The sequence below is a fragment of the Onychomys torridus genome, chromosome 22, assembly GCF_903995425.1.
Source record: "Onychomys torridus chromosome 22, mOncTor1.1, whole genome shotgun sequence".
Lineage (NCBI taxonomy): Eukaryota > Metazoa > Chordata > Mammalia > Rodentia > Cricetidae > Onychomys > Onychomys torridus.
In genome coordinates, this window is record NC_050464.1 from 38,511,287 (window position 1) to 38,530,083 (window position 18,797).

The following is an 18,797-nucleotide window of genomic DNA, read 5'->3' on the forward strand; positions in this document are numbered from 1 at the left end:
CTGAGCTTCTTGGTTTATTAAATGAGGGTGAGATTACTGACTGGTTGTGAAGTTGGGCACGGAATGGCCCACGAGCACTCCAGTGAATATTATCGCTTCATGCATTACTTGTTTCTGAAGGGCAGGGGCACAGACCTGCCAACAAGTCTGCTGGCAGTGACCTCCTGGTGGTGTACACCCCATGCCCCACCTCCCCGCCCCCAGCTCCCACCTACCCTCCTCCCGAGGGTGCTAGGAAAGGCATCAGCTGCCCCCTAGCGGCTGAGGGCAAACACACACCACACACCAAGGCATGTGAAACAAACTAAGCCCAGCCCAGTCCATCTTTACGTGGCCCCCGGCTCCCAGGGGTTCTGTGGGTGAGGTGCCGCTTTACCAGGCTTTGGTGGACCCTGCCATCCAGGGCATTCTCTCCATCCAGCCAGCTGACATCAGAAGAGAGGGATGGGCTGGGCAGTGGTAGCCACAGGCCTTTAATCCCAGTACTCAGGAGGCAGAGTGAGTACCAGGACAGGCTCCAAAGCTACATGGAGAAACCCTGTCTTGGAAAACCAAACAAAAAGAAGCAAGGGATGTCTTAGGCCTTAAATTCATTCCCAAGGCTTCAGAGCTGTGCGCGCTGGTGGGCACTCAGTGTAGCCCTGCTCTCTCTGTGTTGTGACTGAGGCAGGTATGTCCTTGTCCTTATTCAGCAAGTGCCACCTGGGGAAACTCCCTCTCCAAGCTACACAGCAGAGTGACAGGAGTCTTATTTCCTTCAGCCCCAGAACTCCTACAGAGAGGGAGGGCACACTGGAGAAGGAAGGATGAGGACCGAGCAGAGTACACCAGCCCTGCCTTCCCACAGGCCCCGCCTGTGCAATCTCTTTATTTCCCTCATGGGCACCTTTCCCACAAGTCCACACAGAGATAGAACAGCCAGCATGCCTTGCCTCAGCTGGTGATCCCTGGGAGAGGACGGCAGACAAAAACCACCGGCCAGCCAGTTCCTAAGGAGCCTTGGATTGGCTGGACGGAAGGGCACATGGCTCGGAGCCACAGAGTGTGAGTGAGGCAGATGGAGGCCAGGCCCAGGCAGATGCACCCACGAGAGCTCCACGGTGATGGCCTGTATCAGCCTGCCATCTCAGAAGACCGCACAACGGATGCCTGTCTGGTTCCAGAAATGCCAGCGTACAGACAGGCCACTGAGGTGGCACCTCTCAGAGTCTAGAAGGCGCTGCCCACCGGAACGGTGTCACTGACCAGCCCCAGGATACTCCAGTGAGAGGCTCCTTGGCAGGACCAAAGTGTTGCATCACCTCAGAGGCCCAGGGCTTGTCGGACAGGGTCGTCTATGGAGGCAGCTGAGTGCATGGAGACCCCAGGCGCTCCAATGCTGGTCTCCCAGCACTCAAACCCGCAGCTGGTCAGGGCCTGCTTAGCAGCCTCCACGTTGGCCTGCTCTAGACCTGGAGAGGAAAGGCAGTCAGCCCTGGTGGATGGTGCTCAGTGGCGGCGGACACTCCCACCCCTGGGGTGGGGCCCTCCTGCTCTGCATCTTGCAGCTCCAGAGGCTCCCTGAAGTTCCAGTGAGCCATGTGCCAGGTCCACATCTTCCTCATGGACTCTAATCACCTGGACCCAGCCTTGCCATGCATCAGCTGCTCATGTGGCTTCAGGCTTAATCCCCATACGGGCCTCAGTTTCCCTATCTGGGAACGGGACTGACGCTGGCCACACTCCCACTCGAGGGCCTGGCCAGTACCTGGTAGACTGGGCATGTTCTTAAAGCATTCTCTCATGATCAATGTTGGCCCTGGACCAGTAGCTACCACTCAGGGCCTCCTAGAGGAAGGTCCGCACACTCCTTGAAGCCAGAAGCCACTACCAAGAGCAAGGGGCTTTGGGAACCCTGGTGGGCTGTACAAAGTGAGGAAACAGAGGGATGATGAGGAGGAGGGCAGCAGGCCAGAGCGGGTGGAGGCAGGTGGTTATCACTGGATGCTTATGGTACACCTGCAGCAGGAGCGGCCTGGAGCACATGAGCTTTCCAGCCACACGCTCCTCCCTGAGCAGGAGTGATAGTCCCGCAGCCTACCTGCAGTCATCCCTGTTTTCCCAGGGGAAACAAAGGCACAGAGAGGTTAATTAACCTGCCCACGGTCATAAAGCACAGCTCAAGTCTCCCTTTCTAGGGAATTCTCCAGCGGATCCTGCACCACAGTCCACCTTCGCCACTGTATCCCAAGCCCCGTACCTGGTTTCAGGAGGGTGATGCCGCAGCCACCGCCACCTGCACCCGTCAGCTTGCTGTGGAGCCCGTGTGCGGCTGTGACCTGGCAGAGCTGGTCCAGAGAGGCGTGGCCCACACCAAGGGCATTCAGGTGGTGCTGGTTCATGTCCATCAGCTCCTGGAAAAGGTGCTATCTGTTCCTGCCTGATCCACCTGAGGCAAAGCCTCTGTCCCAGCCCACGTCTCCTGCCCAGCTGGCAGCTGCTGATGTGGGGTAGCTCATGCTCTCTAGGTGGGACTTGATGACTAGAGCCAAGATCCTCCTCCCGCCATGGAGGCCAGTGCAAGCCCGGCCCTTGTGACTACATGGGCCAGGCACATAATCTAAGCTGGCCAAACAGCGAGAGGGTCCCCGTCACTGGAATGGCTAAAACTAGTTGACTTCAGACACTGGCCACCTAACGTGTCTACCTGCCAAGTAACCAGAGGTCACATGAAAGATTCCAAACCTGGCTTCAATCTCTGGATCAAGCTACGCCTGAAGCCATTACCACTCACTGGTCCCTCACTTACGAGATAGTTCCTTTTCTGCTAAAGGCTAGTGGGGACACGTTTGCCATTTGTGAGTGAAAATGTCTCAGACAATATGCCGCCCTACCGCTGCCTCCTGGGCTGGTTTTCAGAATAAGAACCAAGGTGTCACTCCAGCAAGGTCATGAGTGAGGAAACAGCTAAATATTTGTCGAGATTTCTTCAGTTATGTGCAATAAAATTGCTGCTTGCCAACTAAAAGGAATGTGCGGATAAAATGCTAACGGTGGCCACTGTTTGCCTGGTGTTGGACACTGGGTACAGACTGTGCACTGGAGAGGCACACCCAGCCAGGTCCTGCACTCCCCTCTGGACCAGAGACTCAGGCAGGCCAGGGTGAGGCTGGGCTCTGCCCTTCTCAGCCTTTAGGCAGGGTCCTTTGCTAGAGTGTTTCTCCCATGGAAACAGAAGGTGTGAGGTCTGCCCACCACCTCCTGGCTGTATGGAGGGAAGGACTTTGCACAATGCCCATCCTGTGCAAACATTCAGCTATCAGTGTGTTACCAACATCCCATTTTATAATAGGGAAGGGACACTGAGGGCTACGGGCAAAAAACCTGTCAGGGACCACCCATCTAGTAGGTAGTGAGTCTGTGCCGGAAGCGCTTCTGCTTGCAAGAAGGCCCTTGGCCTTTCGGATGCCTCCTCTTGCTCAGGGGGGCTCATGTGGCGTGTGCTGTGCAGTGTTCTGCTCTGAGCACGGGGTTCAGGATGCTTGTGCACTGAGGACCGACCAGCACCGAGGCAGCTTTGCCAGGTGCTCTTCCCTCAGGCCCGCCCCACTTCCCAGCCATTCTGACAAATAAGCAGACCGGGCAGTGTGGCCTAGTGGCAGCCCCGGGTGCCTTTCATGAGCTCCGCGGGCTGCGTGTGGAGAAGACTTGTGGGGCCTCTCTGTGCCTGAGTTCCAGGTGTCATGTTGTCAAGGCAGGTTTCAGACACCTGTCACATTTTGATCCACAATCTGTCAAGGATCAGATGACAGACCGTGACAGGAGAGAATAGCTTCACTGGTTCATGTGCAGAGTTGCCCAAGAATGGAGCTGCGCACTTCAGCGACCGTGGTGCCAAAAATACCCGCGCTGTGTAATCGGTGGGCTGCTGCCCGGCATTCTCGGGGCTTCACGGCTCACGGGCGAGCAGTTAGTTCTCTACCTTTGTTTCTTTCCCGCTCAGGTCTGCGATGCTGAGCACGGGAGGGAATGAGAGCTGGGGAAGCAGGGTTTGGGACTGCAGGAGGGAGCCTGGGGAATGAGGAGAGAGGCTCCAGATTACATGGAGGCCTTGCGCCCAGTGCACAGTAGGTGCTCAGTAAAGCTCTGCGTGGTTCTGGGTGGGACAGAGCACAATGAAGGGGGAACGTCTGAGTCCGAGGCTATCCTGGTCTGCACAGTGAATTCCAGGCCAGCTGGGGCTACACAGTGTGACCCTGGCTCAAAAGGCGAAAAATAAATAAAAATCGGCTGAACGGAGGCATCCACAGGCATTAGTTTGGGTTCTGGCTCTGTCATCCACTAGCTGGATCACACAGGAGGAAGTCACCACTTTGGACCTCAACTTTTATGCCTGTAAAATGGAGACACAGGGAGCTGCAAGGAGCAAGAGTGGCATTTCCCCACCACGAGGCTGCCCACTGGAATGCCAGGATGGGCAGAGGTTGCAGCAGGTATCACAGGACAGCACTAAAAGCCAGGCAGAGCAGGAGCATGCGGGGCCATCTGGAGGGGACCCTGCCTGCATGTGCATATGACTGCTGCTGCCCGGCTGCTTCAGCCGGGGCTGCTGGGTCCCCTTGTACTCTAAGGGAGGCCAGATGGCGTTTTACCATCAGCCTAATTTACCAGACCAGATGGACCGTGTCTGAGAGCGAGCCTTTGGCTCTCTGAGCTGGTGGCACACGGGCACTGGGAACAGGAGACCCTGGAACTGTAACAAGCTCGTGACACCCCAGTAGGGCCACCAGCAGGCAGTGTGTGAAAGAGAATTGAGACACTGGCCCGCTCGGATGCTGATGGTGAATCACGTGAATGGTGCTGGCCACAGTGAGGACCCCAGAACAAACTTCAGAACCCGCCTGAGCAGAAGCAGCGGGTGGCTGCTGAGTGGACACCCCTAGCCAGCACAGAGCGGAACCAGCAAGGTAGGCATCTCCCCAGGACGAATAGGGAATGGGGGTCCACAAGATGAAGTGTCTGCCCATGTGGGCTACTTCTCAACCTTGTGACCCCGCACCTGCCCACAGGGCCTCAGGGCCAGGCTTCTAGGTAAGACATGCTTGCCCACATGGGCACACACATGCTCAGGGCCCGGGTCTGGGCCGACTGAGGGCGAGGGGAGACGGGACTTGGACAGCAGCTCCGGGTGAAGAGCTGGCCAGTGGCCGGCTTACTTCTAGAACAAGGTACTGTTCCGGGGCCGGGGCCGCCACCATCTCTCCCAGCACGCGCTCACACTCCAGGGATATGGCGTCAATTGAGGTCAGGATCGGGGCCACGATCTCAGGGAACTGTAGAGAAGAAAGGGCAGGAGGTGAGGTCTAAGGATAGGGGAGGGCCCTGCTGTTGCAGTGAGGCACTGTCTACACCAGCCCTTGGGGAATCTCCTCTGGCCTGGCCTTTGTCCCTGCAGCTGCCCTGACATCTGTAGGGGAATCCTTCCCACAAAGCCAGCATGGCTAAAGGGGCAGGCAGGTTCCAAAAGTCTCTCCCCGACTCTGGCCTGGCAGTGACCACGGTCGGCACCTTCCTTTCCGTTCACACCGCCTCCTGAGACTTCCCTGTCCCCGACACCCACAGCACCCCTCCATCCAGCAGCACCTTGATTAGCCTGCTTCTGACGCCAGCCACGAGGGCCTTGGTACTTCGTGGGACCTTGGTGTTCGTGAGCAGGATCTGCAGGGCCGGGAGCCTGTGGTGAGGGAAAAAGGCAGGATGGAGGAGCCCGGCCCAGGACTCCAGCCCCTCTTGGTACAGAAGTGTAGGCCCAGGACCGTATGTCACAAGGGGGGGACTTGGTCTAGGGACTAGCAGGCAGAGAGGGGAGGAGAGAGGTCCTCCAAGGCTTCACCATCATGAGGTAAAAGGACTGAGGAGGAAGAAAGACCACTAGGGCAAAGGTGGGGGTAGAGAAGCATATGCGAAGGTCATGACCCCCTCAAAGTAGCTATGGCAGAGTGCAGGGAGGGTCGGAGACTCGCGGCGCTCAACCTTGAAGCTGAGGTGGGACTGAATGGGGGGCACAAGGAGAGATGCTAACACCCCTCTGCAGACATGCGCCAGATCTCCAGGTTCTGGGGATTCAGGACTATCTATCTGCATGGTATCACTTGCTGACTGTCCTTAATCTAAACCTGAAATGCTCTGCAATCCGAAAACTTTGGGCACCATGTCTGAGTTCAGATTTCTAGCTTAGGGGTGCTTGTTCATCTGTCATGCACCTGTGGTGGTCCCTGTGGGAGGGAGCAAGCAGGCAGGGCTACAGAGGTCAGCCACCCCCCACCCCCCCCACCCATGAGCCCATTCGACAGCACCCAGAACAGCAATCCAGGCAGCAATCCTGTGCCGTGGCCACAGGAGCCAAAGCCCCAGCTGCTGTAGAGAAGGGGGCAGCCCTGACCGAGGCTGCAGTGGGCGGACTCCCCAGCATGGCTCCAGGGAAGCTGACTGGTCCTGCCTGTCCTTGTGCGGGCGCCTCTGGAGGAACCAGCGGCTCTTGCTTGCCATGCACTCCGCCCTTCAGAGAGCTGTGGCGGGGGTGGAGGCGGAGAACCTGCATGCACCCCTGCGAGACAGCTGGGAGCCGTGGAACCCACCCCTTTATTCTCCCTCTTTACAGTTCAAGACTGTAAGATCCAGCTGAGGTGGAGAGGCCGCCAGCCCACTGTCTCACTGCCCAGAGGCCCGGGAGACAATTCCCACCCAAGGACGGCCGGCGCTTGCCTTTTCTAAACTTCCTAAGATGAGCGGTCTTCTCTTTCCCCTTTGAAGACTGCCCATCACTCAAAAAAGGCAGTGTTCAGGGAGGCTGGACCTGGAGCCACGCCTCAAACAAGGCGCTTTGAGCGGAATGGCGTCATGTGTGGTTTGGGGGAGAAGACTCCCCGTCAAGCCAGCTGTAGGATGAAGGTGGGACTGGCTTGGGGATTGGGGAGCATCTTCATCCTCACCCACATCCTCTGCTAAAGGCAGCCTCCACAAAACCTATCCTGTCCAGGGTCACTACTCAGGGCTCTGCTCTGGAAAGACCTGTGTGATCTGGGCCTGGCCTCCCCTGACTCCACGTCCCCCATCCCTTTCCTTCCCTGCTGCACACGTCACCTGGTCACCCTGGCCTCCCTGCTGCTGCTCCACAGCAGCCACAGGACCTTTGCACTGGCACCCACTCTTCCAGAGGCTGCTCCCCACTCACAGCTGCATGACTCCTATGCATTCTGGCCTCTGTCCTGGCGCTACCTCATCAGAGGCCCTCGGGAACCCCATCCGACCAGCTTCCACTGAGGAACACTGTTGATCGTCACAGCTGAGGGGTGCTATGGGCATCTAGTGTGTAAGAGGTCTTGCATGCTGCTGAACACCCCATGAGGTACAGACAGACAGCTTAATACTGACGGAAGCAAGACTGAGAAGCCGCTGTGCAGAGTTGCAGAAGGCCCAAGCTGGAAGAGGAAGTCTGCACAGGTACAGGTAAGGCTGGGGAGCCGTGTGGTACTATGAGCCACTAACGGAGTGACTCAGCTGGCTAGGCAGTGTGCCAGGACCTGGTGCCTATCTGTGACAACCACCATAGGTGAAGACACCAAGAGAGCACCAGTGACCCCCAACCCCCCAAAACATAAACCACCACACAGCCCACCTCAGCCCCAACGGGCTCCTACTTGCCATGATCTAATCCCTGTCCCCAATCTTTCCCGGATGGCAAAAACACTGGGTGCCAAGATTCAGTCTGCACAGGGGACCAGGTGGGGCACAGCCACGCAAAGCCAGGCGTGAGCCCCCAAGCCTTCTGCTCTGAGCCTTGCCCAAGCCTCCCACTGCAGGCTCCAGCCCGCCTCAGCCTTGCTGGCCTCCACCGCAACACCCCTCTTGGTCCCGTGTTGGCTTCCATGCTGACCTGTCAGACCCCAACCCAGCCCTACCTTCACTCCCAGCAAGAGCTCCTAGAAACAGTCCGAGAGGTACCCCCACGTTCCTGGGCCCCAGGACGAGTCATTAGGATAAGGAAGGTAGCGCCTACTGTTAACTGAATGAATGGACAGACAGGCAGCCAGGTCTGGGGACCAGCGGCGCTTCAAGGGCACGGGACAGCCACCTTTAAACACAGCGAAGAGCTGGCAAGGAGGAGGGAAGACAGTGACTGAGCAGGCCTCGCTGTGCTCCGGGCCTCACACTGTGACACCCGGCTGCAGCGGGAAGGGGACACAAGGACTCCTGACCCTCACAACTTCACAAAGGCACAGTGCTCTTCCTGGATATGTGGAGGATGTGCTAGGCATGGCCACGAAGCCTGAGTTACCTCTTCAAGGACGACATCTTCCCTTGCTGGTAGCGCAGGGCTCCTCCTAAAGAGAGGGACAGCAGCTATCATCATGGGGAAGGCCAGATTTGCATTCGGGGACAGCAGGAGGTCAGGGTGACCTCGTGACACACCAGGCTGAATGATGCACCCATCCATTCCAGCTGTGGAGGACCCAGTGGGTATGAAGGCCCTTGGGGCCTTGGCCTTCTGAGCTGCCGGGCTTCCTCAGCCATTGCACGTGTGGTGAGGCTAAGGCCCAGGGCTCAGTGGCTAGGCCTGTGAGCAAGCGTCCTGTTGGGACAGAACGCTGCTTGCGTGGTTTGCCAACTCCATAGCAACAGTTCCCTGTGACTCCCTGGCAGAGATCAGTGGGGTTTACTATTTCCCAGGGCCTGAGCCCACCCTTCAGAGAGGCACAGCCCTGAGATCTTGCCCTCGAATAGGAACAGGCTCTTTTCCTCAGAGGCCTCAGGGACTCACCCCAAGCCGAGAGCCAGGGCACCTGCCAGCATAAAGTGACTCCCAGGAAGGCCGAGGAAGCAGACACACTTACCCCAGGTACTGACGGCGTTGTCCACGCCAGAGGGGTTCCCGTGGATCACTCTCTCCCCCTCATAGGCCCACTTGTTAATCGACTCCAGGTCCTCCTCAGACCACCTGGGCACACAGAGAGTTAGCGTCTAGGGCCGCTTTGGACAGCAGAGGAAGGAGCTGCGGGTGCACCTGCTGCTAGCAGAGGCTACCCAGAGCCCCGGGCTGACATGACTGGGCAGAAGAGTTGCCCTCTCAGCTCAAGACGATGCTGAGCCTTGCTTTGCTCCCTCCACACAGCGCAGCGGGAGAGGCCTGGGGTTTGGCTTAGCCGTGCAGCAGGAGGGGCCCGGGCTTGTTTCCCGGCATGTTGTGTTCTCACTAGCTGAGTGACTCTGGGCCTGTTACCTAATCTCTCTGAGTCCCACTCTCCTCCGGGATAGAATGTTCTCTTCCGGCCCACGTCCTGCAGAGCTGGAAGCAGGCCTTGTGTCTACATGGGATGCGTGGTAACAACCTCTGCTCAAGTGCCAGCTCCTGGACCAGGCCTGTCGCAGGAAGGGCACGCAGAGGTGAGGCTACTGCTTCCTGGGTGACCACTGTAGCTGTGGTCTGTAGGTGTGCCTCGGCAGCACAGCCAGCGGGGGAAGGAAGCGTCCACGGTGGCACGCTCCTGTATTTGTGCACTCAGGACACTGAGGCAGCAAGAGCCACGGCGTGAGGCCAGCCACACACACTGAGACCCTGCCTCAGAGCAAACAAAGACACCACCACTGTGACTTGGGTAGGCACCAGTCATCTCTGGGCCTCCCTCCTGTGGAACAGGGTGGGTGGGCTCAGTGCCAGCACGTGACCAGATCAAAACACTAGCGGGAACTCGGAGGGGCAGCCCATGCTCTCCCCTGCTCAGTGAGGCTCCTTTCTGGAAATTCCCTTTCCCTTGCAGAGCTGTGTGGGGCCCTGTGGGCTGGTTGGACGCCATCTGCTACTCAATTCCTCTGGCTATACCGTCACCCCGTCATCTGCAGAAGCAGACACAGCAGCATCCCCTTCACAGAGACGCCGCTGTGAGATGGAAGAGCACACCACTGTGGTAGGATGCTTGGGGACAGTGGCCTCAAACAGGCTCCTGGGACCACAGCTCCCGCGCATATGCGAAACCCGGCCCAACCTCTTGCTGAGGCAGCTGCTGCCTCTGCGGGTTTTCTCTCATGTGTCCGCTGAGCATCACAGATCTGCAACTCACACAGTAAGTGTGGGTGGTGATTAAAGGTGAACTGGCCAGGTGCGATGGTGCACACTTGTAACCCTAGCATCTGGAAGGCTAAGGCAGGAGGATTATGAGTTAGAGACCAACCCGGGCTACAATAGCAAGTCATTTTCATAAATTAAGAAAGAAAAAGGAAGGAAGGAGAAGGGAGAAGGCTCGAGTGGGCAGAGGCTTGATGTACAAGCAGGAGATCCGAGCTGCCCCCAGATCTCGTGTAAAGCTGGAGGTGACACACCACCTGTAATCCTAGCACTGCTGTGGGGAGATGGGAGCAGAAGCAGGAGACTCCGCAAGCTCAGACCAGCCAGGCTGCTGTACCCAGTGGTGAACAAGAGACCTGTCTCCCCAGGTAAAAGCAAGGATCGACACCCAAGATTACCCTGACCTACACACACACACACACACACACACACACACACACACACACACACACACACACACACACACACAAGACAGGGAGAGGGAGAGACAGAGAGGCAGAGACAGATTTTTTTTTTAAAGCCTATAGGAAAGGCAGGTTATCCCCTTTCATGAGGGGGAACTAAGGTTCAGATAGGTACAACAGTGTTCCAAGCCACAGTGCTTCCCACTGCTCCATCACAGGAAGGACAATGCAAAGACAGACATTACCTGCTGATGGCACCCCTGTCCTTGAGCGGGTTAGTGATCTCCTCGCAGGCGGTCAGGAGGGCAGCCACCAAACACACCGAGTAGGCGGCGCTGGAGCCCAAGCCTGCCCCAGTGGGCAGTTCCGACCACACCACAATGTCCAGGCTCGGGAGTGTCCTGAAAGACACCAGGGCATAAGGCATGACTCCCTTGAAGGCTGTGGAGTGTACGGGAACTTGTGGCCAGGAGTGGACATCGGGGGAGGGGCTGGCTGAGCACCTGGACCACGGATGGAACAGCATCCCTGCTGGACAGCAGCAGCTGAAGGTGGCTCAGACAACCAGGAAACAGGTGCCAGACTTAAATCACTGAGAACTACAACCCCCCTCCTCCCTGCTCTGCTGAGCCGGGCTCCTTTCTGGTCAGGCTCTCAGCACCAGCTGGCCACTGGCTAGCACAACCTTGCACCCCATCATCTCCCATCCATCTTTCCAGAATTCACCAAGTGCTCCCACTGGGCACTTCCCCCAAACCACCCACAAGAGCCATCCCATGAGGATCCACATGCCATCTGCCTCCACAGCTGCCTCATCACAGCACCCACTGTGTTCTTAGGTGGCCTCTCTCACCAGTCACCCGGGTCTGCTGCAAACCAGCTAAAGGAGCAGTCATGCCATCACGCACAGACCTCCCTCAAGTGACGCCCGACAGTGCTTTGTAATTTCTAAGTCCTGTTCCCACTTTGTGGATATCTAACACTGAGTGTGACTTTTCAAAGTACACATGCCCACCCTATGCGGGTGGGAGACTCCGTCCCAACCCACTGAGGGAAGTGTACCACCCAAGCTGAACATCCCCAAGTCAGGTACAAGTGCCGGCCACTTCTGCAATGTCTTCAGCACAGGGCCTGGCAGTGGCCAGTGTCTGTGGCTCTGATTGCCTTTCCCCTTGCATAAAACATAATACTGGTGACAGGCATGGCGGTGCACACCTTTAACCCAAGAACTCCAGAGGCAGAGGCAGGTAGAACTCTGTGAGTTCCAGGCCAGCCTGGTCTACACAGTGAGTCCCAGACCAACCAGGGCTACATGTCTCAAAAACAACATTAAAAAACCCCAAGCTACTGCATACAGCATGCCTGTCATAGCCATGGCCATGTTACCATTTTAAATATACTCCTAATCCTCCTTGTTGATTACTGAGGAAATTGCACATGATTAATTCATAATGAGTTTGCTGTGTGAGCTTGTGCCATTTTGGAGAGGGTCTTGTGAAGCCTAGGCTGACGTAGAGTTGCTAGGTAGATAAGGATGGCCCTGAGCTTGATGACCCAGCCTCCACCTCCCGGGTGCTGGGATTACAGTGTGCACCACCACACTGGCTGGTATGTGGCCTTGGGAGAGAATCTAAGGCTTCACGCGTGCTAGGCAAAGAGCCACATTGCTAGCCCTACTTGGTGTTTTGTTTGTGTGACTGTTGGAGACAAGGTCTCACACTGAAGCCCAGGCATATGACCACTCAGTCTTCTTGCCTCCGTCTCCCTGAGTGCTGGGGTCACAGGCATAAGTTACCAATTACAGCCTGAGGAAACAGTTAATGGTCACAGTGATGATGCATCAGGCTACCAGGCTCCGAGCTCTGCACTTCAGATTAAACCTTACTACCCTCAGAGCTTGGTGCTGTCAATGCGTCCATGTCACAGATGGGAAAGCTGAGCCTCCGAGAGGGCAATCACCTCAAATGAGGACAAGTGGCCTGCCACCAGCCTCCAGAGCATCATGTGACCCTGTCTCAGCAGCACTGTCAAGCTCTAGGCACCGGCTCCCCGGGTCTCTCTGAAAACAGGCAAGTGGCTCAGGCTTTGCTTTGCTCACTGTAGCAAGATGAGGCATGCATGTGCCTCTGCAGCCACACCACAAAGAGGCTGCCCTGAGGAACAAGAGTGCAGCAAAGCCTTTGTCCTACTGAACTCAAGCAGCAGAGGACGCAGTACAGGGCCAACACGTCATGTTCATGTGAACTGGGCGCATGTCACAGCTCTATGGCCTAACCACCTAAATGGCTTTCAGGCTGTCTATCTCTGGAGCCTCTGCATCCCCAGGAATAAACAGGTGGAGCCTCCCTCCTGGACTGCTGCCCCACTGGGTGGACAGCCTACGGCCATTGTCCCTACCCATGAGGCACAGGGATTCTCCAGGAACAGTGACAACCAGGACACTTCCCAGGGGAGGATGGGTGAACTCCAACCGACCATGACACACCTCTGCTTCCGGGAGATGGCCAGGTACAGGTACAGAAAGGCAAGGACTGCCAGGCCCTCGGTGCCGACACAGTCCTCGGGGAGGCCCGCCACCTTCTTCAGCTTCTCCAGTTGCTCTGGGGTGGGTGCTGGGGCATCACCTTGCTCTGTCACACAGGCAAACAAACAGGTGGGTGAGGGGAGCATTTATCAACCACAGAACATACTGGGATCAGCATGGGGATACACAGGGTACCAGCAAATGGCCAGGTGTACAGGTTCGCTTCAGGTTTGTGGGGTAGGCAGCCTTGGGTGTAGGTCTTGACTGTAAAGATAAAGACCAGGCGCTCAGGACTCAGCACGGCTCCAGACCTGGAGCAAGGGCTGAACTAACAGTCTGAGATATGACAACGCCTTTGCTCTACTTCCAGCCTTCAAAACCAAAGGCAGCAGTAAGTTAATCCCCAACCATTTCTCCCTTTCTCAAAGACAATTAGCAAAAGGACTGGCAATGTGGATAAGGCCCTCACTTACCATGTGTTCACACACACCCCCACACACACCAGGTTAAGCAAGTCTAGCCAGCTCAACTTCACAAATCACGCCCAGCCTTGGGTCAGCAGGTGGAATGGAGTGGGGCATGGCTGTTAGGAAAGTTCAGGGCACCCACTCAGGGCTCAGTACATGTGTGCTGAATAGATTCATGACACACTGTAGAGGGCCAAACCAGAGGAGACCCTGGCACTCACTGCAGGGTTCTGTGATGGAGACAGACCAATCTTGGAGTTTAGAGACCTGTGTGGGTCTTTCTACAGCCATGATGGAGGTGCAGCCTCCAAGACCCCACTGTCACATTCATAAAATAGAGATGAACAGTATCACATGCTTTGAGGACTAATAGTGGAGACCACACGTGGCTTGTGGTCTGGCCCACGTGCTCAGTACCTGTTCGCTCTGCCTGTTACTATGTGGAGAGAACAGTAGCAGCCAGCCTCCAAGGAGTCCCTGTAGTCTCCTACTGAAACAGACATACAGCCCTGGCATCCACCTTTCACCCTGCTGGGTCCCCGCAGCAACAGTCAGGCAGATCACACACCCTTGTAGAGACTTGCCCGGACTCGCCAGTGGGTCTGTGTGTTCTCAGCCACAAGCTGCCATGCCTGGCTGTTGCTGCCTCAGACACTGACACAGAAAAGCAGTTGCTGGTCCTCAGGGAACACTGTGTCCTACCGACTGTCTGACGCCATGGAAAGCTAGTCCCAGAGGCTCTGAGCTGAGGGGGATGCGGGAGTCATCCAGGGAGCACTACCCATAGCAACCCTCCACAGGAGAAAGGCATGGCCAGGGACCCATACACACGGACAAAAGAACAAAGCCCCCAGCCAATTCCAAGGCCCACCTGGCAGGGAAAAAAGAACCGCTCTGGACAGCCCTCAACCTTCTTTCTTTCTGCTGGGGATCAAGCCCGGCCCTCCACTGCTGAGCCACAGCCCAAGCTAAAGCCTCTGCTCGCTACTCCAAATCCTGTGGCAGGCGGCAAGGCTCAGGTGCAGGCCGGAAGTAGTCCCTGGAGGGCTCTCACCTGCCCTGGGCTGACGGAGAAATGCTATTTCCAGCGAGGAGGCAGGAACCAGAGAAGAGGGAGGACCCTGGGATCAGGCTAAGCAATGGGCAGGCGCCCTGCAGATAGAAGGGAACTAGCCTGGACAGCTGTAGCCACCGTGGAGTCCCGTGCCATCAGCAGCAGGAGCAGCACAGGGGCCCTGGGCTAATGGCATGGGAAGACAGTGCTGACACCCGGAAAGAAAAGCATGGTAAGGCCTGACTCTGTTTCAGAGACAGGGAATTCCTTTTCCCTGTCAATCTACCATTCCCTCTAGGGAAGTCAATCCTGACTGGCTGATACCAGAACGGCCAGGTTGCTACTGGGGAAGCTGAAGCAATGAGATGTCTATCGCCTCATATTGTTTCTGACTGTCCTCTCTGAGCCAGACAACCACCATCTTGGAGAGTTATGCTATAACCCCTTGCAAAAGTGATTATCCCAGCTGGGATTGTTGACTGTGCACTCCCTCACAGAGGTGTACGGAGGTCACAGGACCCTCACCTGAGCATCTAGTGGCTTCCTACCACCTGCTGTGTGCAATTCCACCCCAACTGCACACGGCTTTGGGGAGGGGCTAGGGGAGAGAGGCTGGGGAGGGGGCTCCATCTGGGTGACTACAGGAGAGGCATCATTCCTTCCGGTGAGGCCTTTATGTGGGGGCACCCACACTCCAATAAGTGACCTATGCTTGGTAAAGAAGCCTGATTAACTCACTGGTTCCCCAGAGTGAATGAACACTGGTGGAACTGTGCCTGGGTTTGTCGTTGGGACCTGAGGAGGAGGGTAGATGTCGTTTATGTTTCTCCAGGAAGGAATTTTAGCAACGCTTCATTAGTATTGACTGGATTTGCCGGTAATAAACATATGTTACTTTGACTTTTTAAATAATTTCCAGTGGTGCTGGAGACGAAACCCAGGGGTCTCACGTATGCTAAGCATACACTCCACTGCTGGGCTGCCCCAGCCCTATGCTCAGTAATAACTATACACTAAGAGCAGAAATTGAAGGCTTTCTTGACCTGCTTCCTGTCACAGTGCCTTCTCCAGGAACTAATCATCATCACTGACAGTTGAGGTCTCTTCCCCAGACTTTCCTACACATGTGCACACTGGCTTATATCAGTATGCACACATTTTCACACCTGTGGCGGTCATTCCTTTTGTTCTCTTTTATCTGATTTTGTTTGATGTGGTCTCATGTAGCCTAGACTGGACTCGAACTTACCATACATCTGAAGCTGTTCTGGAATCCCTGATCCGCTGGCCTCTACCTCTCAGGTACTGGGAATATACTAGTTTGGTAGGATTGAGTCACCTGGGGAACACACCTCTGGGCACATCAATGAGGTGCTTCTAGAGAGGTTTAAATGAGTGTGGCACCATCCCAGGGACCAGGGTTCTAGACTGAATAAGAGGGAGAAGTGGAGCTGTGCACCAGCAACCATCATCTCTCTCTGCTTCCTGAGTGCAGAGGCAATGTGACCAACCACTTCACACTCCTGCCAGGAGCAGGATGGACCGTGCTCAAATACGCCAAACACACCATAAAACGAGAAGGGAAACGAGAACAACAGTTTAAGGTGCTTACTCTACAGTGGGCCTGAATGACCTGCCCAGGACAGTCCACAGAGATCTAGGGCACAGTTTTACACGTTTAAAAATGACTAGCTGGGTGTGACGGTGCACGCCTTTAATCCCAGCACTTGAGAGGCAGAGACAGGCAGATTTCTGTGAGTTTCAGGATAGCCTGGTCTACAGAGTGAGACTCTGTCACAAATAAAATCAAATCAAATCGTGAATGAACGAAACCAATTTTCTAGGGTCAGAAATCTCTTGGAACAGCTGTCCTCTGGCTCCCTTACAGACAGCCTGAAGTAATTACCTGTCACCACCTCCCTGCTTTCTTCAGGGGCCAGGCTCTTACCACACCTGGCTCCCCCTATTTGTACTAACCAAGAAAGCTTGTGTCCAGCAGCTGAAGGCCGGCTACATCCCAGACCTTCTTAATACCAATGTTTGGTAAACTGAGGCTCACTTTCCCATTGTTCTGTGGTCGAAGCAGTAGAAATGTTCTCAGGTTCAAGGCCACTGCCAGGGCTACCTGTAGAATAAAGGGCAAAAGCAGTAAGCCTGCAGGCAGTGGCTCAGGGCCAATATCCATATGTTTCAGAGGTGCAGACAGGAGGATCCCTGGGGTTCACTGGCCATTTAGCCTCGCCATTCCAGCAAGCTCTAAGACAATGAGAAGTCTGCCTCAAGATCTGAGGCAGATAGTGCCTCCTGAAGAATGGTACCTGAGGTTGTCTCCTAAACACACACACACACACACACACACACACACACACACACACACACACAGAAAGTGACAGTTGGAATGAATGGGGAAAAAATACATAAGCTTTGGGCTCGGACCACTCAGGCTCGCTCCCAGCGTTATGAAGGTATCATGGGCTTGGTCAAGTCACCAATCCTTTCCTAAGCCTCAGGTTCCCTACCTGTAAAGTAGAAGACTACAAAGCTGCACCCTTGGGCTAACTCTCAGGATTAAAGGGCATTATACATGTGTCTAACACCTCTACCGGACCTTCTTTACAATTCCTCCACACTGGGATGACCTCCAGTCTTCCCACTCTTGTGAGCTCTGTCCCCTCCACCAACCTCACTCCCTAGGTAACTCCACTCCACCTGTCAGGTTTTATAGGCCGTCTTTCTGCTAGCATAACGAAGTCCTTTAGCAGTTTAAGGGTTTGTCTGGTTGGAGTGATTCATCCAGTCTACCACTGAGGCCTTTCTTTGACTGTCTTCAAATTCAGGGTCAGAGAGAAGCGGTACCCAGCCCTTCAGGGCTCTGGGTACTTTTTACCTTGCCATGGACCACAGCGTGTTCTCCATGGAGGATGATTTTCCCCGGAGCGGATACCAGCAGGACTTCTGACAACATGGCTCCCGAGATTCCTGAAAGGGATCCAAAGAGAGGAACAAAGGGTCCTAGATGTTCATTAGACACATCAGGAAAGTTGGGCTTGGTGGTGCACACCTTTAATCCCAGCCCTTGGGAGGCAGAGGCAGGTGGATCTCTGAGTTCCAGGGCAGCCTAGTCTACAGAGTGAGTTCCAGGACAGCCAGAACCATGTAGAGAAACTGTCTCAAAAAGAGAAAGAAGAAAGAAAGGAAGAAAAGAAAAATGCACATTATAACAATGGGAACTGCCATCCGGCACAAACTGTGTATCAAGACAGTGCTGTGACCCAGCCCGCTGGACCATGAAAAACGTCTGGGTTCAGACCCCAGCCCTTCCACAGCCCAGTGATGTCACCTTACATAAACTGCCATGAATCTGTTTCCTACACCTCAGATCGGGGCAACACTGGAGACTGATTCAAAGGACTGGGAAGCAGCAGTGTCTGTCTGTCTGTCTGCCTGCCAAAAACAGCTGCTTGACTAGGTGGCTGGTTCTCGGTTCCTGCCTTTACTGCTATCACTACTGAAGGTAGAAACTGGCATGGGCTCCGAGTGCATGGCTCAGTCGTGGAAAGCTTGCCTATCACGAGGAAGGCCATGTGTTTGATGGTGTGGAAAAGGGAGGTTTACATAAAATCTTGAAGAAAAAAAAAATTCTCCCCGGACATCGAGCCCACAACCATTATAAACAAGGCTGCAGGGCTGACCTGTCACGCCTGGTGTTGCGTATCTAAACATGAACTTCTGCAAAGCAGAGTCTCACAGAGTGCTTTTGCTGGATTCACGGGCGCGTGCATTTTACATTGTTATAGCTAGTGCAAAATCACCCGCGTTTAAGGCGTCACGGGAACTCCCTCACACGAACCACCCCACTACAAACTAAGTCACCGAGGTCCCCCCGTTTCTTAGGGAACTGTCCGATCTGATGTCGCCCACCGCTCCCATCAAGGAAACTAAGGCAGAGAGAGGAACGGGGCGCCTGGCCTGGGGTGTCCGGGGCCCCGGTCCTCACGCCGCCCGGCCCCGCAACCCAGGCCTCTCACCGGCCACGGCTGGCGTCCAGGTGTGCCGAAACCCCGGCTGCAGCCCGCTGTCTTCTCCATTCCGGAGCGCACGGCCCCAAGGAGGCGGGCGCGTCTTCCCTCCAGCCAATCAGAGAGCTCGAGCTGAGAAGCCCTTTACGGATTGGGTCGGACACTGACCAATGGAAATTTCAAACAAGCCGAGGGTTTCCCCGCCTCACTCTTTTCGTACTCCAATG

General features: G+C 55.5%; 1 protein-coding gene across 1 annotated transcript; it reads right to left on the reverse strand.

The window, feature by feature from the left end:
* Positions 1 to 834: 834 nt before the first annotated feature.
* On the reverse strand, positions 835 to 18,678 carry Mvk (mevalonate kinase). The gene is made up of 11 exons (XM_036171783.1): positions 18,580 to 18,678; positions 17,439 to 17,530; positions 16,529 to 16,676; positions 12,992 to 13,136; positions 10,752 to 10,907; positions 8,874 to 8,977; positions 8,318 to 8,363; positions 5,623 to 5,713; positions 5,196 to 5,312; positions 2,240 to 2,393; positions 835 to 1,451 (listed from the first exon to the last, which is right to left on the reverse strand). The coding sequence occupies exons 2-11, from the start codon at positions 17,514 to 17,516 to the stop codon at positions 1,303 to 1,305; spliced, it is 1,188 nt and encodes a 395-aa protein (XP_036027676.1). The 5' UTR covers positions 17,517 to 17,530; positions 18,580 to 18,678; the 3' UTR covers positions 835 to 1,302.
* Between the last annotated feature and the right edge of the window lie 119 nt (positions 18,679 to 18,797).